Genomic DNA, 22,455 nt, shown 5'->3' on the forward strand with positions numbered 1-22,455 from the left:
ATGGGTTGGCCCGTCTGACAGCTCTACCTATTGGAGGCGGGTACTTTTGACTTATTGTCTTTGATATGCATAGTAATGAAATTAACAAGCTGCATTAATTATGTTCCTCATTTGTTTCGGTTAATCACTACCTGATTACCTGTTACCTGCTTGATTGATTGTGTGTTTTGCATTTTGTGTGGTTATGTACCTGATTACATATGCTCATAGGGGTAGTGATATAACCATGTTTCCCATGTTCAGGACCTAGGTTTGATACCTTATTTGATCAGTGTACTTTGATATGATTTGTTCACTATGGTGCACATCATTATATGTCCATAGATCGGTTTAGTATAATACCATGCTTAGTGTCATGCACCATTCGCATGATAGCATGCTGTGTGATAAATTGCTCTATTATTGTCGAGCACATTACCAGTTTCATCACTGTTCGGTGCTCCGTTGTGACGCTCATGGGTAGCGTGACGCAGCGTGGTAGCACGTTAGTTTGCTCTTCCGGTGCTCCGTTGGTCCGCTTAGGGGTAGTGTGACGTAGCGTGTAGCACGTTAGAGATCCCTCCCCGTCATAGTGTATCGGGAGATGAGAGCATTGCGCTCCCCCATTTATGATTTGGGGTAGGAGTATGTGTGTACTCCGACAGCATCCCGTCCACTCGGTCACTCATCAGGGGTAGTGATGCAGAGTGCACGGTCATCACAGCCCTACCCACTTGGTCCCACTTTTGGTTGTGAGTTGGCTGACTGGCGTCAGGGGTGACCATGACATGGGCATCATATGCATGATGCATTTATTGCTTGTGTTTGTGTTTGCTGCATTTATATGCTGCATATTGTTTGGATACCTATGTTTGACATGCATACATGTCTTCTATACCTTTCGGGCTATTTGTCCTTATACCAAGTCCTGGTTAGTACAGTTTTTCTCCTGTTTACTTCAGTTTGTATTTATCTTTATTTTATCAGGAGACTGTGCGCATGATTAGTGTTAGGTGTTATTTCCTTACTTTGCATATCAATTGTACCTGCTGAGTGTTGGACTCACCCTGCCTCCATTGTTATTATATTTCAGGATGATGCTGTCAGGAGAGAGTTCTAGTTGCTGGTCCCCTAAAGACCCCGAAGACTTATGGATCTTTTGGTTTTGTTTTGCTTCTTATTTGACCATGTTTACACTTGGTTTTGTTTGATACCTGGATATTGTATGGATTGTCCTTATTGATGGATTTTTATTCGATATGTTTTACTACATGCCTGCCTGGACGGCAGAAGAGGTGAGTTTGTTGGATTTGTATTTTATAAGTGTAGTGGAGTAGGAAAAATCGGATTTGAGCTTTACGAGTGTAGTTGAGTAGGGTTGATTTCGAGTTAGAGTATTATTGTTCTATTTACTTGTTATATAAACTGCGTGGAATGTCTGTGATTGTATTTTATTTATGCTATTATTCCAGCCGCATGTGGCTGAGGTATGTGGATATGTAGAAAGTTTCAGATTGTCCGCCGTACAGGGGAGATGCTACCGAAATTTCTTCGGACAGGGACTCCTCGGGGCATGACAAAGATGGTGATGTCTCGGCCGAGCGGCCTTCGGTCAACTTATAACAGGACCCACTACCATATCTCACCATACCCTTTTCAAAGTTTGTGCCATTGACAACAGAGCATGTCTAGCATGTAAATCATACTTTAGAAGCTTCTAGCTTATCGCATCAGAGATTTGTATACTCGCTTAAAGGAAGATACTAGAGACACTTTTTGACTTATCTTTTCCTAAGACACTTTGGAAAACGTACATAGGCTTTGAGATGCATGCACTAGATGCTATGGTGACGCTATAAAAAGGGGTATCCATTCACAGACGAAGGTATACGATATTTTGTTATCTACACACTTTTAGCTACTGTTAATTTCTACTATTCTTCTCCACTAAGCCGAAAACTAACTTGAGTGTTGGAGGGCCAACGATGGCAATCCCTTCCCGGCCCTGCACTAACGCTCTTAATTTTGCAGGACAACACAGAGTCTTCTTCCAATTAACCACAAATCCAAGTTCCCAGCTTGCCATCTTCTCAGCTTTTAAACAAGATCATATTATAACTATTAATATGTGTTTCATTCATGTTACACTTTAAAGTATTAGAAGATTAGCTACCATATTTTCCTAAATTCTTAGGTTTCAAATTTCACATCTATAGGGCTCTTGGTTTCTTTTAGTTATAACTAATGACATGTGTGTTCTATCCATGTTACAGTTTAAAGTATTACAAGATTAGCTACCATGTTTCCTTAAATTTTTAGGCTTCAATTTTTAGTTATAACATATGTGTTTCATCCATGTTGCACTTTGATGATATAGTCACCATGTTCTTTAATATAGGTTTCAGTTTGGACACCAATGACTTTCAGATTTTGTGGTAACATGTGTGTTTAAATGGATTGTAAAATCTGTAGATTTCAGATTATGTCAGAATTATTTTTCTCGCTGTTTTTAGGGGTTAATAATCATGTTTTCACTTTACAACCATGCTTACTTGTTTCCAATTAAAAGTTAGCAATTATATTTTGATATCACTACAATACAAATTAGTTTTGGACTAGGGTTAGGTGGATATGAAGTCAACCATATTTTGATGTCTTAGCCATGCTTAATGTAGTGATCATGGTTATGTTTATTTACATGTTTATATTCATGCCTATATAGGATCATGTTTATATTTATATACATATTTATGTTCATGCTTATGTAGTGATCATATGTTTAGATACATAATCATGTTCATCTACATGTTTATGTTTATGTCCATACTTATAAAGTGATCATGGTTTATGTTAGGTGCATGTTTTTGGCTATATTTATGCTCATGTAATGATCTTGTTTACGTTATGCACATGTTTATATTTATGTTCCATGTTTGTGTAATTATCATGTTTATGTTTATGTTTATGTACATGTTTATATTTATGTTTATGCCTATGTAGGAATCATGTTTATATTTATGTACATGTTTATGTAGTGATCACATGTTTGGTGCATAATCATATTTATCTACATGTTTATATTTACGTTAATACTTATGAAGTGATCAAATTTATGTTAGAAGCATGTTTTTCATTATGTCCATGCTCATGTAATGATTCTGTTTGTATTTATGCACATGTTTATATTTATGTTTCATGCTTGAGTGGTGATCATGATTATGTTTATGTACATGTTAATGGGGGCCCATGCTCGGGCCACTTACCTAGATATATTCTGGGGACTTATACTTGGAAAGCTTACCAGTTGGATTAGTTATATATATATATATGGGTAAGATAGGTTCTGGGAATCCAAGTTCGGGAAGTTTACTGTAAAATTAGTTATGTATATTTATGGAGGATATGTTCCCGGGATCTAAGTTTTAATTGATATTTCTTAGTTTGATATTAGAAAATTAAACAAAATTACTACAACGACGTGGTTATCAAAATTATTTAAATGATAGGCATCGGGAATTCAATCTTCTTAGATAGCTAAATCAAATAATTAAGTTCTAAAATCTTTGTTAATCACTAATCTAAAATAATTTTATATTCCAAACATTTTCACTCGCTTAAACATAAGAGAAGTAATCTTTATAAATTTAATATTTAAATGATATTTTCACTCATAAATTTCACACATAATTTATTTTAATATTTAATTAAGATTCCATAGAATAGTTCTACATAAATTATTAAATATGAATATAGATTTTAAAATTTTATAATAATTAATTTTGTGATAATTTTTTTTAATGACAGATAAATTCGAATGCAACTTATATATGAAATTGATTTCTAATATATATATATATATAACCGGTAAAACAATCATAGGTGTCACAAATAAATGTTGAAGACAAGTCCAAATAATAAAGTTAAAATCTTCTATTTTTAAAAATAAGTTTAAATAAAAATAAAAATTTGTTAAAAATAAATAATGTAGTATTTTAATTTTTTTAAAAAATAAATTTATTTTATTTTCTAAAAGTTATAATTTTATAAATAAATAATTTTCAAGTTGAAAATAAGGTTGAACTTTCAGCGAAACCCATTTAACACCGCCAACCCAAACCCTACATCCAAAATCCTCTCCCAACCCTCGCGATCCGCCCCCCTCCAACACTAGCGTTCTCGGTTTCCTCCGATCCCTCGCTTTGCATACAGCTTTATTCAACCTGCTCGAACCCTCGTCGCACTCCGCTGTTGCTCTCCAACCTGCATCCAACCCTCGTCGTAGCGAGGCCGTGTTCAAGTAGTTTGTCGCCAGGCCCACGCCTGTACATTTTGACCCTCATTATAACAGTTCGTCGTTGATCTCATCTTAAAGCATTCGTATATATCAAGATCTGGTAAAATTCTGATCTAATCTATGGCATCTCAAATCCATATTTTCATTCAAAGCAGCTTGTGGATGATAGTGATCATATTTTCTTTTCGGTTGAAATTCTGTCATAGAGATTAATTTATCGATGACAAACGGTTGCATGGATACTATTCTATCCTTTCGCATTTTTTTTCTCGATTTCATTTCTGCCATTTTTATTAGTTAGCTACTGTACTGGCATTCACTTCCAGATCCAGTCTGTACCAATGTCACTTACTGACCAACATAATTAGGAGTCTGGGTTTGTTTTATCCTCTTCTATTAGGAAAAACTAGTTTAGTTGGAAACTAGTTTAATAGGGAAGTATTGAAAGTTGGGTATTTAAGTTTCATAGGAACAATTAGTTCGGTTGGGAACTAGTGTTGGGTTTACTTTCCATTTGAATCCTTTCATTTTCCGTTCTTTTACTCAAGTTTCATAGTTGATACGAAACATGCTATAGGTAGAGAGTGCTAAAAGAGAAAAAATTATATACAAACATATCAAAACTAATGAGAACTAGGAAAATGACTACAACATCCTCTTTTGGATTTCATGGAGAACCACTTTGATCACCAAACAACCAGCAACTTTAGAAATGACTACTGATGGATTGATTCTTGAGGTGTCTCACTACAAGCAATCACAGCATTCAAATTCATCAACATCCCGGCAACTAATGGACTCATTTTAGAAGGTCAACATTCCAATATTAATGGGAATATGAAGGCTCTTGTGCCTCATCACGACTTGGAAGTCAAATATGGAAATGTGTACTTAATTGACTGAAGGTTAAACTTGAATCTAACACAATATCAAATAATCTTCCAAATTCAAACTTACATTTTAAATCAAAGCATCTCACAAAAACTTTAGGTTACCGTGATTGGTTCTACAGACACTTAGAACAGGTGAGATGACAAAAACTATTAAATTGAAAATATTTTTGAAATTTATAAATTAATAGAAATATTTTCTTAAAATTATTTTTTAAATAATGATATTTCATGATTGTCTAGGTGTATTATATCTACATTTTTCAAAAATCTAAATACTTTTGAAAATGATGCTTATTTATCAATACTTAGAGTCAAAAATCATAGGTCAACATTGAACTCCTAGACCCCTAAGACACATAGGTATGTCTTCCTTATAGTTAACAAGGATGTCTTAATGGTGTGTTAGGTTAAGGGGAGGTCCATATTGAAAGATCAACATTTGAAAATGAGTTTTCAAAATATATTTGATAAAAATCTTTGAAAATTCTTTTGAAAAAATTCCTCGAAAAAATATTTGAAAATTCCTTTGAAAAAGTCTTTAAAAAATTCTTTAAAAATCCCTTTGAAAAAATTATTATTTGAAAATTCCTTTGAAAAAGTATTCGAAAATTCTTTGAAAAAAAATATTTGAAAAAATCATTTTGAAAACTATTTTGAAAATTGCCCTTGAGAAATTTTTTTAATACAAGAGTTTGAAAAACCTAAATTTTTTGAAAAATTTAAAAAGGTTTGCCAAAGGTGTTGAAAAAATTAAGTGACAAAATTTTGAAAATACAAGCCTTTGAAAAACCTTAATAGAAATTTTTGAAAATATATTGAAAGGTTTTTAAAGGTATTTTGAAAATTTATAAATGGTCTTCAAGAAGGGATAGAGAGTAATTTTTGACCTAAAGATTAGTGCAAAACCTAAGGTCGACCTTATGTAATATGTCAAAGGAGGAGAGGAAGACTTAAGTTAAAAAAATTTAGTAATTTTTAGTTTGGTATAAGAACCTTTTAAGACCTAAGTCTAACTTAATATAAAAAGGGAGAGATTGTTGGTACAATCAGCCTATAGAGTTTCGATGTTTGACAATACACCTATGTTTAATAGTATTATAGTTATGCTAAGTTGTATTCTTCTTTCAATTCCTATCTTTTATCCTAATCATTATTCTTTGCCCTTGGAAAATTTCAATTAGTCAACGAACATTTACAAGGAATTGCCTCAATTCTAAGTTCTTTAAAAAACTAACCTTAGTGAGTTGAGTGATTGAGTGACAACAGATTGTTTTAATTGCGACAAATGGAGAAGAAGCAAGGCTTGGAGAATCATTTGAACAATGTACCTTGAGACTTTCTTCTCCTTGGATTCACATTAGTGAAGCAATGTGACTTGAGACAACACATGGAACACATGCAAATCAAATTTGCTCAGATCTTAGATAGATTAGAGAACAAAGATGCTGCAATTACTAGATTACAAAGGAGTCAAGTTACTAGAGTTCTTACGCCAAAACTCGCTAGATAACATAGCAATGATGAGAATGGTAATGGGGATGGTGATAATGCTTCCAGTGACAAATTTGATCATGGTAGAGTGATGGAGTCAAAGAAAGAGAACAAGTTACCTAACAAGCTAACTATATGGATTAATGTGAACCCAAGGAGAAGAAAGTCTCATAAACCCACAAAGAATTGAAGGTAGAAACAATCAAAGTCTAAATCAATAAAATGGATGAAAAGAACCTCAACCCAATGTTTAAGAAAGCACGAACCTTGGTATAGAAGATGGAAGATGTCGCTCTTTGGGATTGAGGTTGATAAGTCTTTGAACGCCACAAGGGGATGCCTTGATAAGTTCTAATTCAATTAAGAACCAACAAGTGAGAGCCTCACCGTGCCTTAGATTGAAACAACCCAAAAGATACAAAGGAAGCTCATTTAGTAAAGGCCCATGTAGATTACTTAGCCATTTGAGCTTACTTAACCATTTTGAGCTTATGACACTATTACAACCTAAATAAAGATAGAAATTGAGCCTACATGTCAAACATATCCCTACTATATAGACATGAGACTTGAGTGGCTAATTAAGTTCATCTAAGGCTTGAATTAGATTGATTAAGCTGCATGACTTGCTGTTGGTCAAACCTTTTTCAATTGTAGTTTTGACCTTCACATCTTCAATTAACACATTAAGTGTTTCATTCATCTTTTTATCCTTAGCCCTTGTAATTGGGTCTCCATTGATGCATAATGGATCATCAATAATATCTAGAGTGGGTTGCTCCTTTTCTTCCATAGCCTTAGCTTGATCCATACCATTAGCTTGTTGGGCAACTTATTTTCTTTCTTTGATTCCATCAAATCATGAATGGTCTACGTAGATAAATCATTTAGTCGTTCTGATCTGGAGCGATCTAGGCCTTCAATGGAGAAACCTCTAAAAAAAATCTTCTGATATTGGGTGGGCACATAAACATTTCTTATCAAATACCAATGTTTTACATTTGAATGGATGTAATCATACCATTAAATTGTCTTTGCAAAATCTTGAACTACTCAACAATGGATGGTAAATCCTAAACAATATATTCTAAGAAAATGTAAATTATAATCGCTACAAATCATCCTATTATTTTTACAAACTATTATTAACATAACATTTGTGTACATTGTATTTTTTCATGTTATATACATTCAGATTATAAATAAACAAAAGACTATAGTCGGTAGAATACATACATGAGAAAGATTTAAACAGAATCAATAAGAAGATGCTGAATGAACTATACTGAGCTATGCTAAAATCCTAATTAGTCATTTTTGGAGAACAATTAGTCTTCTTCAACTTTTTGCTGGTTTGCTATACTGCTGGAATGGTGTTTTGAGCAGGATGAGTTGCATGTAAAACATGCCTTGGTAGACATGAAGCTCTAGGTGACGTTTGAGCGGCTCAGATGCTTGGGAAATTAAGTTAGTATTACCACTATTGATGGGAGGGGTATTATTGGAATTAGGTGCACCTTTAGTAAAAAGCATAGTGCGCCCGTTGAGAATTTCAAAATCTTGATTGCAAACAAAAGAACTAAAGGGGTTTAAGAAACATAAATAGGTAGTCTATTTGTAAAATTTTGATAAATTAAAATTATATAATAATTTTAACTAAAGTTGTTATATGGATTTAAATAGATCAAAATACAAAATTGTTTATTTGTAAATTTTAAATAATTTAAATTATATAATAGTTTTGATTAGGCTCCAAACGCATTAGAGAAATGGTAAAAGAATTAATTGTAAAATTTTAATAATTTAAATTTATACAATAACTCCAACTAAAATTATTAAATAATTTAAAAAAATATAAAATAAATCTGGAAGATACATGAAAAAAATCAACGAATAGTAAATTTCAGCATATCAATCATCTTCAATTCGAATCACAAATACAGGTAATCAATCCACCGCAAATACTTGTACCATTACATGTACCAACTTGGGCTGGCTCATGACAGGGCGGATTAACTTGCCAAAAGCTCTTAATCTGACTGGCGACTAGCATGCTATTCTGATGGATTGAGAAATCTCCAATTCAATCTAACTTAGGGTGAGTTACGGGTTAGACTCGTCCAAAATATAAAAATTCTTAAAAATTTATTGAATTTGATTATTTCATCAATAAATATTTCTAAAATATTTTTTAATAAAATTCTCAATTCTTAATTTACACTTATATCTATTTTAAAATTTTCAATTTAATTTTAAATTTTAATATTTTTTTCTTCAACTCCTCAACTAGTGGACTAGCTCGAAGCTGCTCCTCGCCACAGGCTGATCATTCCCTTTTAAATGATAAAATTTCAATTAATCCGCTGGCCAATCCAGCCGACACCACCTAACCCAAATTGACGCTTTGCCTCACAGACCTTTTTCGCCTTTGCATGGTGTCGCCTTGCTGACGTTCCGCAAGTTTCTGCAAATACCACCGATGGATCTTCTCTGCAAAGCTTACGGCGACGCTTCCGACGAAGATGGAGAATTTGAGAACCTGGGTGAAGTCAAATACAAACGCCAGTGCTCTATCCCTCCTCATAAGAGAACCTGTTCAGAAGCCTACGCTCCCGTGCAATCCCCCTCACCTGCTGTGGTTCTTCCTGCCCAACCTCCTAGTAGATATGTGTCCAAGAGGAATCGAGCGATCTTGGCGGCTAAAACGACATCCACTCCCTCCGCCGCTCTCCCTCTTCCCAATCCTCCTACCACCAACGTCGAGCCTCTTGGTATCTCGATCTCTCCTCCTTTATCCTTGTAAACCTTTATGTTTGATCTTCTTCTTTTTGTTTTTTGCAGTTGGATTAACTTTGGATTCAGAACTTCCATCAGATATTTTGAATTTATTAAAGTGCAAAAAGAACATTGCTGCTGCTAAGAGTAGGGTTTCTACTGGACTCTCGGTTTCATTAAATGGTCACACTTCTGCCGTCAATTCTATACAGTGGTCAAAAAGTCATGGTTAGTGTCTTGTTTTTGATTTTCCCATTATTTTCTAGTATTATGCAATGGTGTTTTTTTTTCTCTGTGTATTGAAATTTCTTGGTTTTACTAAAAAGGAATCTTCCATTGACAATGTGCTCCATTTGTTCTCTAGATGCTATTAGAGTCATGTAATACTCAGCTACGCAATAGAAGATATAGCTTATATTACTGTTATTTTATTTGGAAATGATTTACCAATGAAATTTCTTATTTCCTATCTCCACTGTCTACATATGGTTATTGCATTGCCTTCTTGAGAACTTACACTTTTCTAGCTTCCATGCAGGTGGCCTCTGTTCCTTTTTTCAGTAGCATGTAATTTCTTTATCCTTTTTGCATTGTAATAGATTCCATACAATAAAGATGCCATGTTCAGTGTATACAAATTAAAGTATGAAGTTCTTTTCTCAATTTAAAATTTAAATATTTAGGAAGCTATCCAAATTATATGAGAGAATTGATCAATAACTTGTCAAAAGCCAACATTAGACCTGAAGTGCAGAAGCCAAGTTAATAGTAACTCAATCATTGAAGCTTATAAAGTTTATTATTCCTCATGGTATTCGTCGATCTAAAAAACTGATGATAGAGTCCTGAGACAAATTATGCGGAGAATTCTAGAAAAGAAAGATGTTAGCCTAGTGTATATTAAAATAATTAAAGATATGTATGAGGATGCAATGACAAAAGTGAAGATTCTAGGTGGATTAACCAAAGTTTTTTATAAAAATATAGTTACATTAAGGATCAGTTCTAAGTCTGTATCTTTTTTGCTAATCATGGATGAACTTACTAGACACATCCAAGACATGTTACCATAATGTATGTTGTTTGTAAGTGATATTGTTTTGGTAGATGAGACACGTGATGGAGTAAATACTAAGCTCGAATCTTGACTGAAAACAGTAGAAGTTTAGTAATATATTGAATTTAAAATTATTAGCAATATTAGACGTAAAAGACAATTGTTAATATAGGAGATAACAAATTTCTTTAAGTATTTTAGATCGTTTTTGCAATAGGATGGAGTGGTTAAGAAAGATGTCTTAAATACAAATAGGATAGTTGAAATGGAGGAGAGCCTTAGTTGTTCTTTGTCATCTTAAAGTACCTCTAAAACATAAAGGAAAGTTCTACAAAATGACGATTATACTTGCTATGTTATGAAGTTGAATGTTGACTTATGACTCAAGTATATGAGCAGAAGATGAGAGTCGCATAAATGAGGATGTTAAGATAAATATACGGATATATGAGGATGGATAGATAAGAAATAAAAACAAGAGAATGTTGTGTTGCTCCTATTAAGAAAAAACACCAAAGATGCATTTAAGATGGTATAAACATGTACTTAGACGATTAATAAATATGTCAGTTAGACGATATGAAACTATTATAAATACACATATTAAACGAGAACAAACAAGACTAAAGAGGATATAGTTAACAACGATAAAATAAGATAATTTATTTAAATATACATGATGATATAGTAGGGGATAGAGTCTAATGATGCAGGATGATCCATATAATAGGAAATAATTGCTTAGTGAATTTTAAAATATGATAAGTCCTTTTGATAAATATCACAGAGTATGCAATGGAAGATTAAAATAATTAACAAAGCAATATGTAGTGGAAGTAATTAAAAGTTAACAATAAGATAAAATGATTAGAATTAAGTACAATGACACAAGTGATTTAACTTGGTTTGGAACCCCTAGATTTCTGCTCTTTTGTTTATGGATTTGTTAGGTGAATCACCTCCAAATATACTATTATTTTTCTAGGAAACCTTCCCGAGGCAGAGAAACCCTTACAACTTAGCAAAATAATAGATAGATAAATAAAGTACAATGCCAAAATAACAACTCAGAAAGAATAATACACAAACAAAGATGCTGAGTTGTTTGATGCCCTTGCAGAGCTTGAACAACGAACATGAGCACAAGAAGCTTGAGAGTTAATGATGTTCTCGATATTTTTAATTTTTTAAGATGTCCCCATTGAGCCCTTTTTATCGTCCTTTTCGATCAATTGAAATTCTCGGTTCAATTGCCCAAGCAAATGTTTATTTGTGCTTAGTCTTCGTTATTTATCCTTTACTAGTTGACTGCATCCTCTTTTTCGATCGATTGGAGTCCTTCCACGCTAGCTTTTCCATCTAGGTGAGTGCTGCCGATTGATTTTTCTGATTTCCTAATCACTCTTTAGTCTCTCAAATAAAAGCTAAACGTTGCTATGTTAGCAGATAAAAAATAATCCTTTGCCACATTAGCATCTGGATTGATTTTATATTCATTGCTTTATCCAATTGCCCGAACCTCTTTTTCGATCTCTTGAACACCGGTCGATTGGAAATGTTGTTCGGTTGTCCGGAAAATCTACAACACAAAGTTAGTTCGAAAAAAATACAAAATATTATAACAAAGTAGATGGCTACTTGATTGACTTTGACTTCCAAATCCATGTTGGTTTCTAGGTCAAGTCTAGCCTACCTAAAGGGTTTACCCACGTCCATGTTGGTTTCTAGGTCAAGTCTAGTTAGACGGTTTACCCATGTCCCCTAGATATAAGATACTCTTTCACAACCTTCTTTGTCATAAGGACCTCTCCTAGACTTACTTTTTGCTTAGTGCATAGCATGACTTATTGTAACTGCCCAATGTCTGGACTTACCGAGTTTTTATTACTTGGTATCTTGACCTATGAGACTTCCTTGCATGTTCAGCCTCCCTAATTTACTAGGTCTTTTTTGCTTGGTATTTGGTTTACCTAACCTACCAGGGTATCCTTTGTCAAGTTACCTGCACTTGTAAACTCTATACACATTAGACCACATATTATCTAACTTTAAACACTTTCTCATACATAAAAACCCTATGACTCTTGCACCAATAATTCTCCCTTTTTGATGACAAACAACTTGTTTAAAATTAGTCAAACATATCACTAAGCAAGATAACCATAAGCAAGCTCTCTCCTTAACAAATTTGAGTAGTAATATTTTTAAATTTTCAAAAATCTCCTTTCTAAAACTATAATTTTTGCAAAATAATTTTGTAAAATATTTTTGAATTACTTTATTTTCAAACCTTTGAAAATCTTTTGAAACATCCTTTGCTAAAATATTTTCTAAGTGTCCTTCGCAAAAATATTTTCGCATCCTTTTGATAAAATCCTTTTGAAATATTTTCCAAATCCTTAGTAAAAATATTTTCAAAAGTATTTTGTAAAAACCTTTAAAATTATTTTTGAAAACATTTTGTAAAAACCTTTAAAATTATTTTTGAAAACATTTTGTAAAAACCTTTGAAGACACTTTTGAAAATATTTAGTAAAAACCTTCAAAACATTTTTGAAAACATTTAGTAAAAACTTTTAAAAATGATAGGGTATTGGTAACCCTTTGATAGGATCGCTAGAGGGGGAGGGGTGAATAATTGTTACCTACAATTTGAAAACTTTTCTTTCTCTTGCTGTGTTTTTAACTAGGACAAATATACATTAGTAGATAAAAATAGCTAAACAAATAGATATGCACATACCAAAAGACACCTCGATTTAACATGGTTCACAACCTTAGGTTTGCTACGTTCACGATCCTATGAACACGAAGTCCACTAAATTTTTCCTCCTCGATAACGTGCTGAAGGCGGAGAAACTTTTTATAATCATTAGTATTACAAGGTATGAAGAAATAGAAAAACACTAAAGTTTTGAAAGGAGACTGATCTTTTGTAGCATAGGGTAATATGTTTGTGTTCGTGATTCTTCCTCAAGCCTTTTGGTTCTATTTATAGGCCTCTTGCATGAAGTGCCTTGCTATCATAAACTTGTTGACATGTTACAATGCATTCGACCTTATGACTCTTGTTCGACCAACTTCATCCGTAAAGCACAACATTTATTTGATAATACTGACGTGCCACGGTTCGATTGACTAAATGCTTTTTTTGATCGATCTATCCCTTGGTTAATTAAATCTTTGACCGCCTCATTTGATCTGAATCACTAACTCGACATAGGTCCGGTTGACTAAACACCCTTTCTAGTCGACTAATTATCTTGAGCTGATCTAGATTATGTTGTTGATTGAGTTGACTCCAGTTTTGGTCACCTAAAAACAAATTAAGTCGGTTGAAGTTTTGGTCAACTTAATAGCCCTCTTGTCACTTGGAACTTTGACTTTAGTCTACTAAAATCGAGTCTACCTAAGTTGAGTTCTACACTTCTAAATATAGGTTCACTCAACTCATCTCACAACCGTCTTTCATCTGGTTTTTCATCCTTTGGATGCATCAAGCTCGTTGGCTCACTCCCCGTGTTTCTTTCTCGCTCCACTAGTGTACTTTTTCGCAAATCATTTCGTTTCTTGGATGTACCAAGACTGTCGGCTCTCTTCTCGTGTTTAGGGATGTAAACGAACCGAGCCGAACAGTATCATGCTCATGCTCGAGCTCGGCTCGTTTAAGTTATATTCGGGTTCGAGCTCGGCTCGAGCTCGAATCGATCTCGGCTCGAGCTCGAATCGAGCTTTTATCACAAGGCTCGAGCTCGGCTCGTTTTAGAATTATCAGGCTCGCGAACAGTTCGAGCTCGGCTCGTTATTAGCTCGATTATCAAAGTTAACGAGCCTAACTCGTTAAGCGAGCTCGGACTCGTTTTCGGGCTCGTTTTAGAGCTCGTTTTTTTGCTCATTTTAAGGCTCGTTTTAGAGCTCGTTTTTTTGACTCGTTTTAGAGCTCGTTTTTTTGGCTCGTTTTAAGGCTCGTTTTTTTGGCTCGCGAGCCTATAAACGAACATGTTCGCGAGCTCACGAGCCGAATATCCTTAAGCTCGAGCTCGGCTCGATAAAACTGTCAAGCTCGAAATCGAGCTCGGCTCGATAAGATAAATGAACGAACTCGAACGAGCTTTTTACCGAATCGAGCTCCGAATAGCTCACGAACCGTTTGGTTCATTTACATCCCTACTCGTGTTACCCTTTTCACTTGCTTATGTCTTTTGCTCTAAGTGTACTTACCTTCGATACTTTTTGTCCTTCGGTCCGTTGGGTGTTCCAACCACCATTCTCTGAGCTTCCATGAACCCTATACCATCAAGTAACCTTGTGCGTATTCGTAAGTCCTTGTATACTTTGACACACAATTAGATCAAACACCAGACTTAACTTAAACACTTTGCCTAACATCAAAACTCATGATCTAACCACTTGGAAATAAAATCATCAAGCCTAATATAAAAACATTTAAGTTAGGTAAAACAACATTAAACATAGCAATAATAGCAAATTAAATGCGGAAATAAATCCATTCAGTAGTTTGACTTAATCCCAGGCTCTCTTGCATCCATTCTCCCTCTATATGTATTATCTTCTCCTGGATTTTTATTTCTGTCATAAACCTACTTCTCTCTTGACAACATCAATAATGGGGTGTAAATAATCTAGGAATTAAGAATTTCAAGTCTTTTATTTTTCTTAATTTTTTGAATTTATCATTAAATGTTAAAATCCAACATTTCCTTAACTATATCAATTTTATTATCCATTAAATTCAAAAAATTCTAAAATTTTGACCACGTCATATTGTCGTTTAGCATATAACTTTTAAAATCAAATTTTTTATAGTAAATTTTCTTCAAAAAATCATTAGAAAATATATATTACTTGATAAATCATGAAATTTTGAACACTTAAAGTTAATATGCCATAATTTTTTATTTTAAAGAAAAATTTTAAATAGATTTTTCAAAATTGCATAGTTTTAGCATGCATCTCTCAAACTGAGTCAACTATATAATATTTTAAAACTTAATTTTCTATGGTTGACTATCTTAGGGGTTTCCTAAAATTCAAAATCGATTTTGGTACCCAAAATAAATTTGTGCCTATTGGATTTATTAAATTTTTTTAGGGATTAAACTTTTCAAATATTCTAAGTTTTGAATATTACTTTTAGCCCCTCCAAATCCTAAACCTTCCCTTCTAAATTTCGGTCTTTAGTTATTTAACAATAAGTTCATGTCAGTAAAACCAATAAAAAATGTATCCATGGCTAATTTAAAGGTTTCTACCTGTTCTCCTAATGTTACATTTTCAGCCGTTAAATTTTTAAAATCGACCTTTGAACAAGGATTTATTAATTGATTTTCTAAGTGTTTTAAATCTATATATTTGCTTCTAATTTTACAAAGGGATTTACAAAGCATTTTTATAGCATCATATAACTTATCAGAATGTAAGTCACATACCTCGCCATGTCAAAATCTAAGATGATATTCCTCCCACTATCGCTCCCATCAGTTGAAGTGTGGCTTGTTCCTCATGGATTGCCATGAATGCCATTCCTACTTTGTGATCAAACTCTTTTTTAGAATCTTCTGAGGATGACATATCACACCCAATTGCCTTCAAATTTCTGGCCTTGGATGCTGTCAAAATTATTATTTTGAAAAAATCTCTTGATTTTCCTTACCAGATATACCTCCTGGTTACCATACATCGATGACTCTAAGTTGGACTCCTATGTTGTTGCTACAGCCACATTACCTTCTTATGTTCTTCACTTTTCTAATATTGATCTGTAATTCGAGATTCAAACAATTCCATAGCAGAGAAGGATTCATCTAGTGCACATACCTCAAGATTCTTTGAAATATAAAATGAATCTAATCAACACCCATTGTGTCGTTCTGTGAATGCATTGATTGCACATCAGATAATGTCTCAGTTAGACATTGGTTCATTAAGAATATTTGGTCTGGTCAGGATCTCCTTGAGTCTTTGTGCAGATTAGCCACTGACTCTCCCTTGTCAGACTACTGAGTTTGACTTTTTAGCAAGTCCTGCTTAGTCAGTTTAGCCTCTAAAGTGCCTTCGTGGAGGTCTATTAGTTTCTCCCCGAGCTCTCTCTTTTACTGAATTGTTTGCTCCATCCCTGTTACTTCTTGCGCAGAGATGGACCTGATTAAGATTCTAGTGCTCAACCAAGCAATCAAATAGCAACAATAAGAAAAGTGTAATCTTTTATTTACTTTGTATTTTTGTCTCCATTTGTGTTTTCTCATTTTGTTTTAACCTAAATAGTCTTGTAAGAGGTTTCTTTACCTTCGTGGATTTCCGAGAAGGAGAAAAGGTAGAGGTGATCCTGGCAGTGCCTTAAGGATCATAGGTTATAGAGTAGGAACGGGGGTTTTGAACGAAATCGAAGAGTTTATTGACCCCCCTCTACCCACTTCCAACATTTCTACAAAACTTAGACGCGTAATTCCAATAATTTGTTGAAGCAAATGTGAAAGTGCAAATTAGCTATGCTTTGACAAAATTGTCACACCTCAAATGAGTTCTCTTTCCATGATTCAGAATAGCTAGCCACCCACCAGTGGTACAATTCCATCAGCCTCTCTCATATCATTATGCCACGTAGACAATAGAAATCAAGTAACACAACCATACATATATTCGAGCATCACATACTCTAGTACGTTAATAAATACAAATTCACCTATTATAAGTGAAACATATTAAGCATCCATGTATTAAAAAGAGAAAAGATTTAAACAATGAGATTAAGATGTAGAAAAATATCACATTGTGAAGAGGAAAGTAAAGAATATACAAAACTGTTGGTATTGCAGTAGGGGTTTGGATGGCTAGAGGAGAGGAGTGAATCGTGACCTGCAATTAAAATTTAGATTTCTCTTGCTAATCACTTAGCAAGGACACACACAAGTCAATCGAAAACAAATAAAACATAAGAGAAAGGGGACACAAAATTTACATGGTTTGCAACCCACGAGTTGCTAGTCTAAGATCTAAGAAAGCACTTGTCCACTATCTTCTCTTCGGGAACGATTCAAAGGCGAAGAAGCCTCTTACAACGGTTAAGTACAAGAGTAAATAAAGAACTGAAAACAGAGGTATTTGAGAGTGTTGTATCTTGTTCTTTGAGCTTCAATCACTTTTATAGAACCCATTTTGATCTGATCGTTGTGCTGACGTGGCATCTTCCGGTCACATGAAAGCCTTTCGGTCGACTGGATCTTTGCTCATGTGGCTTCAGGCTTTATCCGCTTCGATAATGGCTTGATAACGATTCTGGATGACTCGGCAACCTCCGGTCACATACTTCCGGTCTCCTAGAGGCTGTTGACTTGGCCATTGATCCGTTTCGACAATGGATATGGATGACTCTAGGCTTTAGGTCGCTTGGATTGTCTCCGATCACTTGGAGTATCTTTAACTTTTGTACTTGACCATTCGCTTATCTCGCCTTCTTCGATTGCCTGGGTGGATACTCCGGTCGCTCGAACACTTGGTCGCTCAGATCCGATTTTGGTTGCCTTGAGTGCAGTCTTCCTTCTGACTTCTCGTCCCTTGGATGCATTGAGCCCTTCTGGCTCACTTCCCGTGCATCCTTCTCGCTTTACTAAAGTACTCTTTCGTAGCTCTTCTTTCCTAGGATTTCACAGAGCCTGTCAGCTCCTTTCGCATGTCATCCTTCTCGCTCGTTTGTGCCTTTTGCCGGGCCTTGCCATCTCTGATGGTCCTAAGCCATCGGGTACATGTGTGTTTTCCTAACTCACTGTACATTTAGACACACATATTAAAACACAATAAAATCTAACTTAAACTTATTTGACAACACTTCAAAACTCCATTTGGGGTTCTAACAATAACAAGAACAAACACAAAGTTCAACTCATGTGAAACCTCAAATTCATGACAACAATGTGTTATAATAGTGAATTAGGGGCAACATCTTTAATGACATTCCTATTTACTACCCATGGATTAAAATAGTAAATTAGGTGCAACATCTTAATGAGATCCCTATTTACTACCCATGGATTAAAAATTCAATCTCATCAGGATGATATTTCTTAGTTCTTTCATAATGGATTGGTAATGGGTTCTTTGATGTCATATCCAACGTTTACACGGGTGGAATTTACTATTCCACTCACTGATTGGCACGACACTGACACAAACAAGAGCACTGACTAGGCAAAGTTGTGATGCCTCTTGCAGCTACCTCACTTGGTTGTGAGGCCTTAGTGAGTCAGTTTTACCTTGTGTGAGGCGGACGTGAGTCCACTACGAGGCCCCACGACCGTGAGGCTGCCATGAGTCTCTGTGGCTACGCGAGGCAACACAAGGCCGCCGCGAGACCCTACAGCTGCGCGAGGCCTAGTGGATGCCATCGAAAACTTGTGTTCTTGAGATGACATTTTTTTTCTTCTTTTTTTCTATTTCTATTTTTCTTCATTTTATTGAACTGCTATTTTTTTGTAACTCTTAATTCTTTTTCCTCTTAAATCTTTCTCCTTTCCTCTCTATTAATTTCTTTCCTCCTTAAACATATAGATTTTTTTTTCAAAAATGGAATATCTTTTGTCCTATTAATTTCTTTCCCCCCTTCACCCATTCATATAGGCAAACACAAAGGCTAAGGGAAAAAAAAAGCCTTTTTAAGGATAGAAGGGACAGATTGCTATTAAAGAAAAATGAGTATAATATAATATCTAAATACTTCTTGAACCAAATTTTTTTTATATATAAATTTAGTTTAATTTTAAACTGATCCATATAAATTCATTCTAACCACCCTGACTAGACTCTAGTTAAATCCTAAATTGACTTTTGCTCAATCCTAATTATTAAAATATTAATTTATTTTAATTTAATTAATTATTTATATTAAAAAAATCATTTAAAATATAAATTTTTAAAACAAGTTAAAATATCATATTTAAAAGATTTTATATGTTCTAACTTTTGTGATGTGAGTTATCAAAAATTATATTAATTCATGACTAATTTAAAATTTTTAAATAAATGTAACATAATCAATCCTTAAAAACATCAAAATATATCTAAAGATTTCGAAGATCAATCTTCATGACTATTATAAATGCAAGGTCTTGGACTTGATACCTCTACAATAAAATTTAAAATTGAAGATCTATTTTCATTACTATTATAAATGCAAGATTGCTGGACTAGATGCCTTTACAATAAACATGAAGATCTATCTTCATTACCATTGAAAGCCTTGATGTCTCTGTAACAAAATTGTAATTAAGAATATTTAATTATATGCAATAATAATAAAAATATAAAATTTAAATTTATATATTTAGTAGTTGTTGCAAAAGATTTAACAAGCATCAAATATCTCATGAAATAATATCAAAACTTGAACTCAATATTTAGCATCTCAAATATAACATAATAGTAAGCATTTATGACCATCAAATATTAATAAAATTATTTTTTAAATAATATATTTTATATTTAAAAAAGTACTGAAATCTCATTAGAGTAGTATAATATGATACTGAAACTGTATCATTCTGGTCATAAAACAAAACTTTGGCTCGAAATTTTAAACCTTGGTCATGTCACATGCATTAATCTCCGTTCGGATGCCATTTCCATCTATTAATCAAGAGTGTGATCTTTGTTTATTATCAGATTACTTAATTTCAAGTAATGATAAGCTTATGCTTTATAATTTAAAATGCATGAGCTCATAACTTTGTTATTTCCATCAATTCTACAATTTTGGTATTTTAGGACACCTGTTTTCTATACAACTTATGATATGTAACTTCATGTGAATGGCAACAATTATGTTACAGTAGAATATATGTTAAAACATCCTTAGATTTCTTATTTAATTAACCTTAAATTTTTAAGTTCAGATTTTCTGAGCTTAGCTAGTGATCTTAGTACTTGTTCAAATCTTTTTCTTTTACATTATAACAGAAATATTGATAGACGTTTTGCTTTTTTAAAATTAGTTATTGTCAACGTTGATGACCACGTGCTTATGGATAAGTTTCAATGTACAGGTCATCTTCTTGCTTCTGCAAGTATGGATCAGGCAGTTTATGTATGGAACGTCTGGAACAGAAATCAACAGAAAGTTTGTGCTTTAAGATGCCATAATGCTGCGGTAAAAGATGTCAGATGGTCTTCCGATGGATTATCTTTACTTTCTTGTGGTTATGACTGTTCATCACGACTTGTTGATATTGAAAAGGGTACACAAACACAAATGTTTAAAGAGGAGCAAACCGTGGAAGTTGTCAGATTCCATCCAGAAAATTCTAGTCTATTCCTTTCTGGAGGTTCAAAGGGCTTACTCAGACTATGGGATATAAGAGTTGGGGCAGTGGTGAAGGAGTATCTTAAAGGGCTTGGACCAATTCTCGATGTAGAATTCAGCCGAGATGGAAACAACTTCATTTCTTCCAGTGACACTTCTAACAGCCGCATTAGTGAGAACACTATTGTATTATGGGATGTTATGCGGCAAGTTCCTTTATCTAACCAGGTAATGTTTTCTATCCTTGTTAGTCCCAAGATATCTTTTAATATGTTCAGTTTTTAACTTCTATATATACTTTTCTGAACAGACATAACATGGTACATATTATGTAAATAATATGAAGCTATGCCAATGTTGGCTGTCTATTAAGATGGTGCAAGTGATTATTTACTTTGTATAATATATATTATTTAATATATCAATGATAGCTGATCGAAATGCTTGCTAAAATGTAATATATGCAACTTTCACTGTCAACAAATGCCACTTCTCAGAAAACCTATTGCATGACGCCTGCTTAAAGAGCACAATAACCCAAAGGCACAATCTAATTTTTTTTTTTCAGTTTTGCTTACCGGTGAATAGAAAACTGGGATTTGTTTGGAGTTTCTTTTTAGTTTGACTTTAGATCCTCGTTCATTTCTGTCTGATGCTCATCTGATGTTTTCATTTCTGCTTTAACTTGCCATCCATTTGACATTGTTTTTCTTCTATTTTCATAAGGTTTATGCAGAGGCGTACACCTGCACTTGCGTTCGGTATCACCCATATGGTTCTTGCTTCATCGCACAGTCGAATGGTAACTATATTGCTGTTTTTTCTGCTAGGCTACCATATAAGTTAGACAAATACAAGCGGTATGAGAATCATGGCGTGTGGGGCTTCCCTGTCAAATGTAATTTCAACATGGATGGTCAACAAATTGCATCCGGCTCCTCAGATGGGTGTATCTACTTGTATGATTACAAATCATCCACTCTTCTGAAAAAAATTAAGGCATTCGAGCAGGCATGCGTGGATGTTGCCTTCCACCCCACAATACCTGATGTTATTGCTTCATGTAGCTGGAGGGGGGAAATCTCCGTGTTTGGATAAACAAGTTGTAATGAAAACTAGCTTCTTGTTTTAGGAATTGTTAAGTTTCGGAAGGTAAATATAATGTATATTGTATGCAATATTATCTTTAGTGTTAAAAAACACCCGTTAAAGAATTTTGCTTCCTGGTGCCCTTCGTGGAACCATATTACCTGATTTTACTCTTTCTATAGACGCTATTTGTAACTGATGTAAATCCATTTACTAGAGTACATGTGCACGTTATAGATTTTGAGCCCCGTTGGTGAGTCTTACCCATTAATTGTCAGATCATTTGTGCATCAATAGAGTTTGACATGAACAATCAAATATATTTTTCTTGCAAAATCAAATAAAAAGATTAAGTGCATGAATAATAAAATTAATAAGAGAAGGTACAAATAATAATAACAATTATTTATGTGATAGGTAAATTAAGCTCGAAATATCTAAGGTGCATAATAATAAACAATAAGATAGCTTATTTGGATAGTTTGAAGCTTGAATTAGTTGACAGTTGATTATTATGACACTATCGCTCAACAACTAAAAATTAGTTGATTAAAGTCTTGCATAT

General features: G+C 33.8%; 1 protein-coding gene across 1 annotated transcript; it reads left to right on the forward strand.

Annotated features, from left to right (window-relative positions):
* Positions 1 to 4,278: 4,278 nt before the first annotated feature.
* Positions 4,279 to 22,012, forward strand: LOC122051851 (WD repeat-containing protein 25-like). Its single transcript, XM_042613153.1, has 5 exons — positions 4,279 to 4,373; positions 9,073 to 9,428; positions 9,499 to 9,660; positions 20,545 to 21,029; positions 21,528 to 22,012. Exons 2-5 carry the CDS (start codon positions 9,137 to 9,139, stop codon positions 21,897 to 21,899), a joined length of 1,311 nt encoding a protein of 436 aa, XP_042469087.1. The 5' UTR covers positions 4,279 to 4,373; positions 9,073 to 9,136; the 3' UTR covers positions 21,900 to 22,012.
* The last annotated feature ends 443 nt before the right edge of the window (positions 22,013 to 22,455 follow it).

The sequence above is a fragment of the Zingiber officinale genome, chromosome 3A (assembly GCF_018446385.1).
Source record: "Zingiber officinale cultivar Zhangliang chromosome 3A, Zo_v1.1, whole genome shotgun sequence".
NCBI lineage: Eukaryota > Viridiplantae > Streptophyta > Magnoliopsida > Zingiberales > Zingiberaceae > Zingiber > Zingiber officinale.

What these genes read in the sequence shown, in the direction of transcription:
- LOC122051851 (XM_042613153.1), top strand. Translation starts at nt 9,137, where the DNA reads ATGGATCTTCTCTGCAAAGCTTACGGCGACGCTTCCGACGAAGATGGA. An exon ending in CACCAACGTCGAGCCTCTTG is followed by an intron (nt 9,429 to 9,498) that starts GTATCTCGATCT and finishes TGTTTTTTGCAG; the next exon opens with TTGGATTAACTTTGGATTCA. An exon ending in ACAGTGGTCAAAAAGTCATG is followed by an intron (nt 9,661 to 20,544) that starts GTTAGTGTCTTG and finishes TTCAATGTACAG; the next exon opens with GTCATCTTCTTGCTTCTGCA.